This window comes from Engystomops pustulosus, chromosome 9, assembly GCF_040894005.1.
Source record: "Engystomops pustulosus chromosome 9, aEngPut4.maternal, whole genome shotgun sequence".
In the NCBI taxonomy this organism is placed as follows: Eukaryota; Metazoa; Chordata; class Amphibia; order Anura; family Leptodactylidae; genus Engystomops; species Engystomops pustulosus.
Genome location: NC_092419.1, coordinates 9,705,820 through 9,720,670, shown reverse-complemented (window position 1 = coordinate 9,720,670; position 14,851 = coordinate 9,705,820). Strand labels below are relative to the sequence as shown.

At 44.4% G+C, this 14,851-nt stretch overlaps 1 protein-coding gene across 1 annotated transcript in view; it reads right to left on the bottom strand.

Moving 5' to 3' along the window:
* Window positions 1–607: 607 nt before the first annotated feature.
* The window catches only part of AXL (AXL receptor tyrosine kinase), a 60,582-nt gene continuing 46,338 nt past the window's right edge, over window positions 608–14,851 (bottom strand). Inside the window, exons 13-20 of the mRNA XM_072122975.1 lie at window positions 13,691–13,786; window positions 12,284–12,361; window positions 12,077–12,169; window positions 9,792–9,913; window positions 9,295–9,404; window positions 8,991–9,150; window positions 8,372–8,508; window positions 608–3,337 (exon numbers count right to left, since the gene is read on the bottom strand). Of these exons, the coding sequence (XP_071979076.1) occupies window positions 2,926–3,337; window positions 8,372–8,508; window positions 8,991–9,150; window positions 9,295–9,404; window positions 9,792–9,913; window positions 12,077–12,169; window positions 12,284–12,361; window positions 13,691–13,786 (1,208 nt within the window). The 3' untranslated portion in view covers window positions 608–2,925. The remainder of the gene's footprint in view (window positions 3,338–8,371; window positions 8,509–8,990; window positions 9,151–9,294; window positions 9,405–9,791; window positions 9,914–12,076; window positions 12,170–12,283; window positions 12,362–13,690; window positions 13,787–14,851) is intronic.

Here is a 14,851-nt window from a genome sequence, read left to right as displayed (position 1 = left end):
CTGCCAACCACACTGCCGCCCATCACTGCCGCCCATCACTGCTACCCATCACTACCACCCATCACTGCTGCCCATCATTACCACCCATCACTGCCGCCCATCACTGCTACCCATCACTACCACCCATCACTGCTACCCATCACTACCACCCATCACTGCCACCCATCACTGCCGTGCCCTCGTTTGTTCACAGAAGAAGAAGCTTTCCCGTCTGAATACTTTTTACTTGAATCTTTGCTGTATCAGGTGAGCAGAAGCAGTCGGACGGGAAACTGCCTGCATCTGTAAACAAACAAGGACACGGGCACTGACGGGACAATGAGAGTGATGGCGGAGGAAAGGATAAGGGTTTTTGTTTTTATAGTCTCCCCTGGCCGGATATATAGTTTTTATTTAAGCCTGGACAACCCCTTCAAGCTACGGAGAAAGATATTAGGGACAAGTAGTTGAAAAAACATAAAAAGAGTGCATGAGTTTGCGGCAGTGACGACTAGCTGGTGCTACATACATCACATCAAACAACAATCATAGAGGTCTCTCTCCCAATAGAGGGCCTAAAACAGAAGCAAAAGGGGAGCCCATCCCTTTAACTGCAGGGTTTCACAGATAAAAGTGCTGATAACAATACCTAATCCCCTTCAATGCAGGGTCGCCCTGTCAGTCGATAGAATGACGATAGATCACGCCATAAATGTACACGCCCCTTTTAGGTATTTTTACAAACTATTTGAATATCACCATAAATACATTCTGTGAACATTTTGTGTAAATATTTGTACATGGTGTGGTAGTTTTGTAGGGTTATATCTACAGACAAGGCTCCAATGGGGTGGGGAAATTGTTGGGGTACCGCCCATGAGGTTCCATAGAAAACAGTAGTTGGATATATTGATCCAAATCTATATACTGATAGAAGCAAAGGGCATCAGTACAACCCACCATGATAAGAACCAGCATAGTCATGGCCTTATGATACGTCAACACCAAAACTAGATGGTCCACAGGTCTACCTCGGGGGCTGTTCCCTTTTTCTCACAATTTTTTTGTAAGAGAGTGAATATTTCATAGTGCAGATTCACTCTCCATAGAGTTACATGATAATACTGATAGTCACATCCTCCGAAACGGAGTCTGGATCACTGGATTTGTTCACTTGGCCTTATTGTACCTTCCTTGGTATCATAGTTTCATTTTGAGGATTAGAAGATTCATCCATTGACCTACTTAGCAGAAGAAAGTTGTGTCCTAAAGTAGTTTACACATCGACATAGAGGCCAAAGTCATAAAATTTTCCCTTTCACTACCGATTTGCACTGAAGGGAAGTAATTTTGTTACCTAAACTGATGGTGAGGGCGGTGGTAGATATTGGCATTACCTCCCAATGATGGAGAAACCACCATTTCTACCGGGGCCGTAGAAGTAGAGGTTATATCGGGAACTTGGTGCCTTAGCAACATTTCGAGAAATGGTAAATAGTAAATTATAGGCAGAGGCCCAGACTTCATAATTTTTCCATACAAGGTCTCTGTATATATTTTAAGTCCACCAACCATCTAATCTGAATTATATTTACCTCCTGATTTAGTCGCCAAATCTACGACAAGTTGACAAACACCGTCAAGCCGTCAAGCCTTGGTGCCAAGGGACACATATTTTTGGGCTAAGCATATATTAGTTGTATAAGACGACAGAGGCTCAAACCATATCATATGTAAAGTATCTCAACAAAAATAAGGTTCTTCAGTAGGGAGGTCACTCGTTGGCCAATCTCCGGTCCTCATCTGTCTTCACTTCTGATGTCATAGATCTGTGAGCATAGAGTTTTGGGATATAGCCATGCTCCAATTTAAACCTATTTATGACTTTGGCCTGGACTTTATGAAGATATAACACATATAAGACAAAATACATCATCAAAGTTAAAGAGGTTGTACAAGGTCATAAAAACATGGTTGCTTTCATCCAAAAAAAAGTGCCTTGACTACCCTCATGTAGTATCTCAGAACAGAGAATATCAGAGGCAGCCCATGAAGAGAAGACGGCAGCCATGATCTTCTAAACCTGGCCACGCGTTGGTTTACTGCAACTACAACCAATGGGATATCAGCTTTGCTGTCGTAAGTTGGAACCTTACTTTATGATATGGTCAATCAACCAATTGTAGGACTTCCCCTGTTTTCTTGGCTCACTGCTTGTTCCCAATCTAAGGCGATATGAAACCTTTTTCCTCACTATGAACATTAGTGGTTCCACCAACAATCTAAAAATGATCCACCTAGGGTAATACTACAAACATTACCATTATTTTTCACAGATTATCACCCATGGTGGACATTGAGAGGAGAACAAATACTGTTAGAACAAATAGACAACAAATGTAAAGTGTGACCCTTTTAGACCTAGAAATAGGTAATACTTAAAGAAATCAAGAAGTATTTTTGTCCATGTTCTGGTTCAATGATTCCCTTAATGGAAGGACTGGTCTTCGGTGAAGGATTATGTAGAACCATCTAAAACAAAAGGACGAAAGTCCCTCCTTTGTAACACGTACCCTGGAACATTTGAAGTGAAAATCATCCATCCCGACTCGAATGTTGAGTATTTTTGGGATGCTCCGAGTCTCTTTACAATTTAAACATAGTACATTGTACCACAATTTAAATGGTTTGTGAAACCATCGTCAGGGCTGTGCTATCTACAGTAGCCCACTTCATATATTGCTTGAAATTCTGGGGCATCAGCTTCTTTCCCCCAGAATTGGTCATCATAGACAATGGAAGTGTTGGAAAGATGGAAGACCAAGGAAATGTTCTGCCTCTGTGTGAAAAGGGAATGCTTGGATAGTTGTCGAGAAGGTAGTATTTCACCTAAGTCAAGATTAAAACTCTTGAGGAAGTCTTTAGGAAACATCTAGTCCGTGCTTATTATCTGGACCCTTGTCCAGCCAAGAGCTCTTCCAAAGTCCCCTCTTCTAATGTAGAACTGTAACGTGGATGTTCTGTGGATACATTTGTGAGAAGTCTTGTGGCTTCACGACTGGGGCACATCACGTACCGATTGGTGTTCTCGGGTTGATGGACCTCGGCTGTGACAGAAGTGGCTTTCGCGAAAATATCCTCACCGAAATCCTTGATATCCAAACCACCCACAGCTCCTAGTTCACCATCTTCACTAAAGGAAGAGGAAAGGGGCTCTTCCATGTTGACATAGAGAATTTCATCAGGATCTTTGGCTGGAGGTAAATTCTTAAGAATTGTTTCCAACTCTCTGTGAAGGGTTTCAAAAGACGGGCGATCCTTGGAATTCAACTGCCAACAGCTTGCCATCAACTCATACCTAGAAAGAAGATAGAAAATGAAAATCAACAAAAAAACTTGTAGATAATCCGACATGAGAAAGTCTGAAAAACATATTGGGGCTCATTTAGTAAGGGTCCGTCTGGCGCATTTTCGTCGGGTTTCCTGCTGATTTCCGGGGGAGTTGCCCCGGGATTCTGGCACACGCGATCGGATCTTGGCACATCGGCGCCGGCTTGCACGCGACAAAGATCGAGGGGGGGTGTCGGACAACCCGACGGATTCGGACAACGCGCGGGATTTGACATTTAGAATTGTGTTGCAAGACATACACTTACAAGCACCGGAAAGCAGCAGGTGAACTCCAGTGGACCTCGGTGCAGAAGCAATGGATGCAGGATATCGGCCGCGCGACCTTAGTGAATCGCGGCAGACCTGAATCCACGTCAGACAATGCACCGTGGGATCGCAACAGGACCGGATAAGTAAATCTGCCCCTTTTTGTAACCTTATGTGTCATAAAACTGAGTAGCCATGAGTGCATAAACATTAAACTGGGGCTACAAGAGCTTAAGATTTCCATCCAAGGGAACCAAATTTTTGGGATTTTTGATTTTCAAAGGGCATTTATTTCCTCTAGGCAGTATAATTGTGAAACTTTGTTCAGCCAGTAAGATGGTGAAGAAAGTGCCAATGTAGGGCGATAATATTTTTTGCAGTCATGATTAGTCATGCCGCCCGGAAAGAGCTAATATTTTCACAATCCCACCACAAATGTGTGTATGAGCCTTTCAAACATCTCCAGCATTGATCAGAAATATTGGTCTTGTAGTGATCGAGCACCACCGGCGTTCTCTACCAGAGTAATGCATCAAGAGGGGCCTGAAGAGTCTTGTAGTATCAGTTTAACCTCAGAAAAAGTCGTATTCAATTCACTTTCCCAAGGCTGAATAAAATTATTCGAGTCACAGAGTTCTCCGCTATCGATCAATGGAAAACTTTGTGATAACACAACTGGAATGAAGGAGCAGTCGGCCTTAGATAAGCTGCAGGCCTCTTTGGATCATATGTGTCCCTCACTTGGTGAGGAGGAGGTTGGCAGTGTACAGATTTGTAAACAGTTATCCCTGTACCGTGGTCTGTGCGAATCTTTAAGGAAAACTATGCAACAATCCCATCAATGTTTGATCGGAGGGCTGTTTAATCTCTTGCACTCAAAAGACCATTGCACCCTCTACGTAAGCAAAGCAACTCCACCCCATGGGTGATTCAAGAGGGGTGGATTTGAGATTTCTGAAATCCCAAGCAAAGTTTTATCTAGTGGCCCCCCCAAATGCAGAGCTTTACCCCCAAGTGACAGACCAAGGAGTATCCACAGAAAAATAATAGGGCTTATTTACTAAGGGTCCGTGGATCGCACTTTTGTTTGATTTTGAAAATTTTCGGGATATGCGCCGCTGTGACAGCTATTTAGTAGATGATTGTGTCGCACCCCATCGGATTTTGGGGGGGGCGTGCTGTCGGACGATCCGACTGATTCGTACTGAGCGTGGGATTTAATATTCAAATTGGGACTCATTTCTTACCCGATCCAGTCACGATCCCGGGGCGCGTTGTCAGACGTGGATTCGGGTTCCGCCGGGATTCACTAAGGTCGTGCGCCCGATATCCAGTAGGTGTTGCTGCTGATCTTGCGACACATTTAGTTTTTTAAATTCCGCGGCTTTTCCGAATCCGTCGGGTTGTCCGACAGCCACGCCCCAAGATTTCTGACACATGAAAGCCAGCGCCGATGCGCCACAATCCGATCGCGTGCGCCAAAATCCCAGGGCAATTCAGCGCAAAACGGAAATATTCGGGAAACCCAACGAAAGTGCGGCCACGGAGCCCTTAGTAAATGAGCCCCAGTAAGTCGAATCCAATGCACTTACATGCACCGGGAAGAAGAAGCAGGTGAACTCCGGGGACCTGATCGGGCAAGCGACACATGCAGGATATTGGGCGCACAATCTTAGTGAATCGCGGTACAGGGCATTGTCGTCGGACAAACCACTTCGGGTGAACTCTGTCGGCGGGGTAAGTAAATGTGCCCCATTGTGTTGATGGCATCTGGAGGATGTGGGTCGGCATTCCAATTTCTTATTCAACTGCTCTGGAACAATTGGTGGCATCTCACCACTGTGTTTTGGACCCCCCTGATCCCTAGAGCCCCTAACAATTGCTTTGCTTGTGTTATGGAAACAATTACCCCTACCTACAACACAGTCGCCCTTATACACATGCCAACGTGACTCTAAAAACAACAAAGTAAACATCTATTTTTTACTGATCCAAATCCTCAGTCTGTTTGATAGCTCATAACGATATCTGAGCTCACATCTCCACACATTTTTTCCATTTTAATGATCCGGACTTTGTACATTTTTGTTATTCCAGGAGAATCCTAGCGGGTTAATCTGTGCCACACCAACACTTTCACAATCCTTCAGAGATCATGTGGTTTGGACTTCAAAAGCTTCCATCAAGAATCTCTTGTTAGATGTCCTGGATGTCTTGAGTAACAGGATGCGGTTTAATGAATTTCAGATTAGGAATGAAATAATTTCCAATTCTGGTTCATTACCAAGGTGGAGGCAAGCGGGAAACTGAGGCGGGATAATGTCTGTGCCACGGGAAGCGAATGTGTCAGGGGATTTCAGAACTGGATTTTATACACGTCTTAGAATTTCCTTAAAAAGTTGTACAAGATATTACATACCACGCAACAGTATGGTGCCCACACACCTTCAATAGCAGTGACCAGAACTCAGGTGACAACTATTCTCCAAGTGTATTCTCCATGTGTATTCTCCTATACACATGTATACACAGTTGGGACTAAGGACTTCCCGGTGCATGTTAGTGCTGATCTTGCGACACAATTTGCTTTTAAAATTCCGCGGTTTGTCCGAATCAGGGTTGTCCGACGTCCACGGCCCCTGATTTGTGTCGCATGCCAGCCGGTGCCAATGCGCCACAATCCGATCATGTGTGCCAAAAACCGGGGCGATTCAGGGCAAAACGGAAAAAAATTGTGAAACCCGATGAAAATGCGGTTTTGCGGACCCGTAGTAAATGTGCCCCAATATGTCTACAATGCTAAAGGGACCCGATGAGACTGCGCACCCCACCGAGGTTACGAGCAACTCAGGGTTAGAGGTGCACTAGTAAGCTCACAAGTCCAAGAGTAATATAATGGTCAAAACGTCTGATAGAAATTGTATTTTCTCTTTCCCCTAGTGGCTGCATGGAACATGGTGGGAATGGCCATACATTTGTGCAAAGTTATTAATATGCATCTTATATCTTTGACCTAAAAGGGTTAATTCTGTATGTATGATTAATGTATCATCCTTGTGGTCATCCAGTCTTGTCATTGGTTGGCACCTCAGAGCATGTAACTAATGACTGAGATGTTATAAGGACCTGCTTTGTAGCAGGTCTCGATGGAGTCATGAGTTACCGTATTTTTTGAACTATAAGGCGCACTGGAATATAAGGCGCACCATCAATAAATGACTAGCAGGTGGCAGACCTGTGCACAGTTCAAGGAAGCTGCAGTTCCATGCAAACGTGCCTCCAGCCTGTCACAGAGCTCTGACCTCAGAGGTATGGGCTGTTGGGGGTTAATGCTGCAAGGGTGATGCAGCAGGGGTTAACCGGTCTCCCTCTGCCCCTTCTCTTTACCTCCTCAGGCAGGGTGTTAGTCCTGTGGGGTTTCCTGTGGCTCCCTCTCTTTCCCCTGTTCATATGAAGTACGCCATAAGGCGCACCGGACTATAAGGCGCACCTTTGATTTCTGAGAAAATCTAAGGATTTTTTGTGCACCTTATAGTCCAAAAATACGGTAGTCTGTGGAGATTGTGGGGGTCATTTACTAAGGTCCCGAATCACGTTTTTCCATCGGGTTTCCCGAATATTACCGTTTTGCGCCGAATTGCCCCGGGTTTTTGGGGCACGCAATCGGATTGTGGCGCATCAGTGTTGGCATGCACGCGACGGAAATCGGGGGCGTGGCCGTCGGAAAACCCGACGGATTCAGAAAAACCACCGTATTTTTTTAAAAAATGTGTCGCTTGACACGCGCTTACCTGCACCCAGGTTAGGATCGTGAACTCCAGTGAACTCCGACGGACTTCAGCGCAGCAGCAACACCTGGTGGACATCGGGCGCACTACCTTAGTGAATCACCGGAAGACCCGAATCAGCGTCTGGGAACCCACCGCTGGATCGCGAATCGACCGGGTAGGTAAATCTGCCCCAGGGTGTCTACAGACACTATCCAGGCAATGTTAAGCTGTTGTTGCAGCAGAGCCAAATGGGCTCCCAAAGAGACAAGCCAGTCTACCTGACCTATAGGACCAGGACATTGAATTGTTGCCTAACTTGAATGTGTCAGGCGCCCAGTTCAAAATGTGCATGAGGCCCCCAATTATAATGTATTGTTTATAGTACTAGTTTTCTCATATAGGAAAGGTACACCATATGGGCCCCTAAGTCTCTTGGGCCCCGATTGTGACCGCACCCTCTGCAGCCCCTCAAGTTTTGTTCCTGTTTCCTACATTGAAGCCAACAAACAGACAGATTTGCTTGCCACGAGATTAACCATTGTCAGCTTGTACTAAGCTGCTATTTAGACTGTGTTTTCCATTAAAGGAACTTTAAGTTTTTACCGTGCCAATTCAGTGTCTCCTTTGTACATCCCTGGCCCTCCGTGAACACCAAGGGCCTCCTTTCTGCCACCTGCCAGAGGTTAACCACCTATATACACCAGGAGTGGCCCGGGGGACTATCTACCATACTACGGCCTCCCGCTCCTTTTTCTTACTTCTTGTCTGCTGGCCCAGAAAGAGGTAAATGAGGCCTAATTTAGGAGAAAGCCAGTGTGACACGGCCGCAAGGCCCTCCGATCCTAACCATCTAATTGCCCCCATCCACTGTCGGTCCCCGGTGGCAAAACGTTGCAACTCTTTATGCAACATCGATATATAAGCTTATTATTATGGTCAGCGATAAAGCAGAGCCTTATACTTACAATCCATCCAGGCAATCTGGTGGCTGCTTCAGCCGATTCCCTTGTCTCAAGTAGTCATAGATTTCACTGTTCTCCACCCCGGGATATGGTGTTTGGCCTCGTGTAGCAATTTCCCACATGGTGACTCCAAAAGACCACTGAAAAGAGAAGAATATAAGTCATTAAGCATCTATTGACCCATGCACCCAAATTTTGATGCAATTCCCGGCACAGAGACGGGAAATGCGCCCTTTCTGACTTTTTTGCGTGTTGGTTGGGGATGGTGCTGGGCCATGGAGTGGCCCGGCATTGGGACACTCTACGCCCGTGCACCAGCTATAGTCTACACCCACACCGCCACATTTATCAGGAAGCAGGGGGGGCAAAGGGTTTGAGTCACCGTACCCCTACAGGTGATATGAGGTACTGCATTTTTGTAATTGAATCATTAGTTCATATTTGATCCTCCTGATCTTCTGGTTGATATAGTCTTAAGGACCCTCAATAATGAACTCTTACTATAAATGCTGAATACCCTTGTACTGTTCTGTAACTTAGATTATTTTGGAATCTTTTTGGACTTCAGATTGACTAGTCTGTAACATGCGACCTTAGAGAATAGCGCAGTGATGCCCCTCACCACGTCGCTCTTGGTGGTGTACACCCGGTCGGCCAGGCTTTCTATCGCAATCCATTTCACTGGCATCTTGGCAATCCGCCCTTGCCGATAATAATCTCCATTGTAGATTTTCTTGGACAAACCAAAATCGGCCACACAGACGTTCATGTTCTCGTTCAGCCTGGATGGTGGGTAGAGAATCAGGTGTTAGATGCAGAGGACACAAGCCCAAGATGTCCAAGGCAATTATCCACCCAACCACAAAGGTAAAGCGGGTTATGGAATGGTCATGCAGGTCAAATCAAAAAATGGAGAGGATAATTACATGCAATTCCGGGCAGCCAGGTCTCTGTGGATGAAGTTCTTGTTGCTGAGATACTCCATGCCGCTGGCAATATCGGTCATGAACTTTACCAGCATCTGCGTTGGGAGATACTGCAAGCAAATATATGATACAGGTCACCGATCGGCCCCCACACGTCCATCACAAGAATTGGGCGTCTTCTCACCTGGTTTGAATGGGTGGTGGATCTACTCAATGCAACACTAAGGCATTTCTGTCAAGCCTTTGCCAGTCTCATAGGGTTGAATGGATCGGCAATGCATATGGTTGACCACCACTCCATTGGTATGGGGCTGGATAGGACCCATCGTTGTTGTGATGGAGGTCGCAACAGAAGAACCTCCTCTGATAAGGGGGGAGCCCTATCCAACATACTTTGTATTAAACCCCCCCACTTGTATTATACCCCCCTACTTGGGAACACACCCACTTGTCATTTAATTTAGATATTTCCATTACCGTAGAATAACTGTACATACCAATGGAGCATCTCCAAGTCGAGAATACAGCAGGAAGCTGTGCAGGTCGCCATGTTTCATGAACGGCAAAATCACGACGGGCGACGGGTATCCTTCATTCTCCGTGTTCTGAAGGCAGACCCCTAAAAGAAGGAGACGAAGAGAAAATTTACCGCAACTAAAGTGCACGATGAGACTGGATTATACACATCTGCCACGTCTGCTGATCATGTGATCCATGGGTAATAAATGTAACAAAAAAAGTTTGTGGCCCCTTTAAGTAATAAATTGAATTTAACCTCATAACATGAAATATTAGTAGAAAATTTTGTGGACGTAAAAAAATAAATGCTTTTAGTAAAGCGACGCCGTAACTTGAAGACACCCATCCATAACACACTGGGATACACGGTGGTAATGGCGGCACACCCAAAAATCACTGGAGAAAAATACTTCATCAGAATCTAGGGATCAAGTGTCCAAAAATGATATCCAGCACAAGGGAGGAGCCGCTGGGTGTTTTGGCACACGAGTTTTTTTAAAGGGCGCAGTACATACCTCCTACCACTAGGTGGCAACCAAGGGTTTAGTTTAAAAAGACACAAAAACATCCAGATTTTCTTGCTTTGGATTTTGTGTTTTTGTGCTTTTTGTCACAATAATGAAATCTCCCCAATGCAATACAAGATCGTAAATTCCCCGGGGATTAAAGGCTTTAAGATGGTCAAGTGTGCTCTTTAAAAAATCTTGAAATTTTTTGTATATATATATATATATTATATCTCACATAAGGATCTCAATATTTTTAGCCAATATAATTTGAAGCTACGGCAGAGCAAGAAGCAATAGATTCTATGATAACCAGGACCGATATTGGTATGAGGTGAACTCCAAACTTAGTTGAGTTTGGGGCCCCTGAACTGAAAGCTGAAGGCTCTGTCTAACATATAGGGGCACATTTACTAAGGGTCGTGCACCAGTTTTCTGTCGGACTTTGCAAGTTCTTTTAGGTGTAAGCTGCTTGCACAGGTATTTAAATATCGTCTTAAAGAGACATGTCAGGAAAACTCCACCATCCTGATAAACCAGGGACATTACTCATAGATCCAGGCACCGGGACTGTGTTAACCCTCTTATATTTGTTATCCATGGGCTTTTTCCTAATAAAATATTTTTTAAATGTATGCTAATGAGTCTGAAGAGCTCTGGGGAGTGTTACCAAAGTCCCTCCCAACCAAGGATGGGCCATATTTGTTAGCCATTCCTTATTCCTTCTAAAATCAACTCAATTATGTTAATGAGCCAGAAGTGCTTCATGCTGTATCTTCACAGATTGTTACATTGTTACTTCCTTCTGTAACAACAGCTTGTGATGCCAGAGCACAGAGAGATTCTAATACACGCCCAGAGCCCTTTAGCAGAATTATAAAAGTTATAATCAGGCTCATAATCAGTAAAGTAATAATCGGGCTCATTAGCATAATTATACAAGTTGATTCTAGAAGGAAGGAAGCCATGGATAACAAATGTAAGACGATCACGGTCCCGGTGCCTGGATCTATGAGTAATGTCCCTGGTTTATCAGGATGGATTTAGATGTCCTTTAAATAAAACATCCTTTACTCAGTATTAATATCACAGACGTTTTTTTAATTTACAGATAATTAATAATAATCGTTATTTGTACAGGACCATCATATTCCGTAGAGCTTTACAAAGACAATTCATTATATTAAAAAAAAGTTCTGCCCATTTTTATTAAATCCAAATAAAAATATTATATTGATAAGATACTGTATAATTGACAAGACCCACGTCAATCAATATATTACAACCTTCTGAGGGATGGGGGAGGGGGGGGGATTTAAAGGAAACCCTCCATGAGGAATCTATCATTAGAAGTAGATGTGATGGTAGATTCCTCCTCCTGCCTTTGTCCTAAACTGTAATTCAATAGTCCTGGATCCTAATCAAACTTGTTTCAAATTACCTGCAGAGGCTCCTGGGGCGTGGAGTAGCCTTAGCTCCCAGTGCCCGGCCAGGATAGGACACGCCCCAGTAGCCTCTGCAGTTAATTTACATATTACTAAAATACAGTTTTTAACAAGTTAGATTAGATTCCAAAATTATTAAACTGCAGATTAGGGCAGAGGCAGCGGGAGGAATCTACCATCTACTTCTCATAGTAGAGTCGTCATAGTTGCTCTCCTTTAATATTTCTATTCACTGACAGGAGGCAGGAGGGTTTCCATGGAGAATTATTACATATCATTTAGTTCTCCTGCAGGACCAGACATAACACTTACCGATGAGACGCATGACGTTAGGATGATCGAATTCCTTCATACACACGGCCTCACTCAGGAAATCTTCCATCTCCGTCCGGGTGCAGATGGCAACTGATGGCGAAGAAGCAATGGGGGGAAAAATTATAATATGGTGAAACTGTTCCGCCAACCATAATCAAAAAACTAGACGTAAAAATACTGAGGACGAGATCAGCAGACACCTACTCTTCATGGTCTTCACCGCCACCTTGAGAATGTAGTCATCCTGATTCAACTGACCTTCCATGACCGAACCGAACTCTCCTAAGAATCAATCACAAGAGTCACATGGACATTGGATCGGTGAACAGAACATCCATGCACGCGGTAACGTATCGGTGGTCATCTTGACTACATTGATGGAGGGAGTGGACCTCTTGGGTCTATATGGCCCAACACCCACAATGTTGCATCATCATGGTGCCATCATTCAATATGTATCAACAACAAAAGAAATATCGGCCATATCATCATGTAAAGTGCAGGAGGGTCTGGTGGAGACCACCTATAGCTAAGGATGTATTTCTGATTGTATGTTTGGGGAAGAGATGGACCTGCAGGCTGTGGCTAAAAGAAGTATCTTGGATGGTCTCTGAGTCCATGTTGTCCGTAATATGGTGGTCTACAGTCTGACAATGGTCCAAAAATGAAACCGTCTCAACAAGGTCACACATTTATGTTCACGACAAAAAGTTACAGCCATTATTGACCTTCAGGGACCCCTCAGGAATCAGCAGCCGCTGGGTTAACAAGTTGCCCTACAGGAATAGTCGAAACAAATCTGGCAGGAGATCAGTCTCCCAGGAGGAAGCTGGAGGAAGCCATTAGACCAAGAGCTCTTTTCCGATCGCTTTTCCAGACTGTGTAGGATAAGACAGTGAACGGAAGTGGGGCCTGCGAGGCTCGTGTTACTGTCTGACTGTTCCCACACATAGGAAAACACAGCGTGGATGAGACAGCAGGAACCCGTCCTGTGAGCTGCAAAACTCAGGTCTGATGGGAAAGACGGGAGGAAAACGAGTCCCAGGGGAGATTTTATTTTACTCCGTTTCCTACAGAATGTAACTAGTCCCAGACACAACTTTCTCTAAACCAGGAACCCACAAAAGATCAGAATACGGGACCAAAAAAGACGGAATAAGAAGAGGGGCGCATATTTTAGGGAAATTACTCTTGGTAATTGTACAACATTATTCTCCTATTTACTTATGTTTCAGATGTGTGTTAACAAGGAAGAAGGGGAGGAATTTTGAGAACCTTGAAGGAACCTCTTAAACCTCTTATACTTGAAGGAACCTTTGAGGACCTCTCTCATGGTCCCCTACCGTTTGTAAATAAACAGACCCGCTTACAAAATCTATGGCCAAAAACATAAATAGACAGGAACATGGAGGACAGAAGACTTTAAAGGCCAGTGCCAGGAGAGACAAATACAATTATGGGATGTATCAAGAGAGGAATAGATTCTCATGATAAGGACATTGTTTTGCCCTCATCCAAATCCCTAGTGTGATACTCTGTACAATTTTGGGCACCAGTGTATAAGAAGCACATAGTGAGGGCAGCCAAGGTGAATAAGGTGATCCCACCTACCTTCTCCAAGGGTTTTGCCTAGTGTGAGTTTGTGCCGATCCACCATAACGTCTCGGAGCTTCTCTTTAAGATCGTCACTAATGCCCAGTCGGTTCACTGGAAAGTGAAGAGCATGAGTCTCAATCTTTATGGAAATTACTATTGCAACATAGACCTACAAAGACATTTATCGAGGTACAGTTGTGTAGAGACAGCAGGAGGGATTTGGGGCAACGGGGGCTTGGGTGTTGTGTGATATTCAGATACTGTATAGAGAACTGTCAAAGAAAAGGTCCCTACTTTCAGTGTCAACTGAGGTTTCACCAGTTAAAACCAATGAACAATATACAGTATATATACACCACTGACTAACGGTACTGACTGCTGATGATTGGGGAAATTTCTGGTCAAGTTCACAGGAGGACTTTTGGTGTCCCATTTTTATCGTCATCCTATTGGTTGGACCTCAGTGACCTGTAACTTATCCCCTACCTTGTGGATAAGAGATACATTATGGGGTACATTTACTAAGGGTCCGTCGGACGCATTTCCGTTTTGCGCGGAATTGCCCCCGGGTTTTTGGCACACGAGATGGGATTGTGCCGCATCGGCTTTCATGCAACACAAATCTGGGGGGCGTGGCTGTCGGACAACCCGACTGATTCGGACAAACCGTGGAATTTAAAAATGAAATTGTGTTGCAAGATCAGCACTGACATACACCGGGAAGAAGAAGGTGAACTCCGGTGGACCTGAGCGGGGAAGCAACACATGCAGGAAATTGGACGCACGATCTTAGTGAATCGCGGCAGCTCCTAATCCTCGGCGGACAACTCGCCGCGGGATCGCGACGGGATGTGTAAGTAAATGTGCCCCATTGAAAGTTATCACTGGAATTCTGGATTGGCAGCGTCAACGAGACGGGTAAGTAAATGTGCCCCAATATCTTTAATCCCCTTTTAGCAATATGGACTTTATAAATATGACTTTATTCTCCTCAGATTTCCTGACTGGATAGTAAAAGTTCCAGACTTTATATCAAATTCTGACCACAAAATCTGAGCACACAGGAAATCAAGAAATTTATCAGATTTTCAATAGTCATCCTCTAGAATTTATACAATGTTTTTCCTCGAAAACATATCCCTCCAGCTGGTCCTTAGAGGCTTTGGCTTGGAGGGA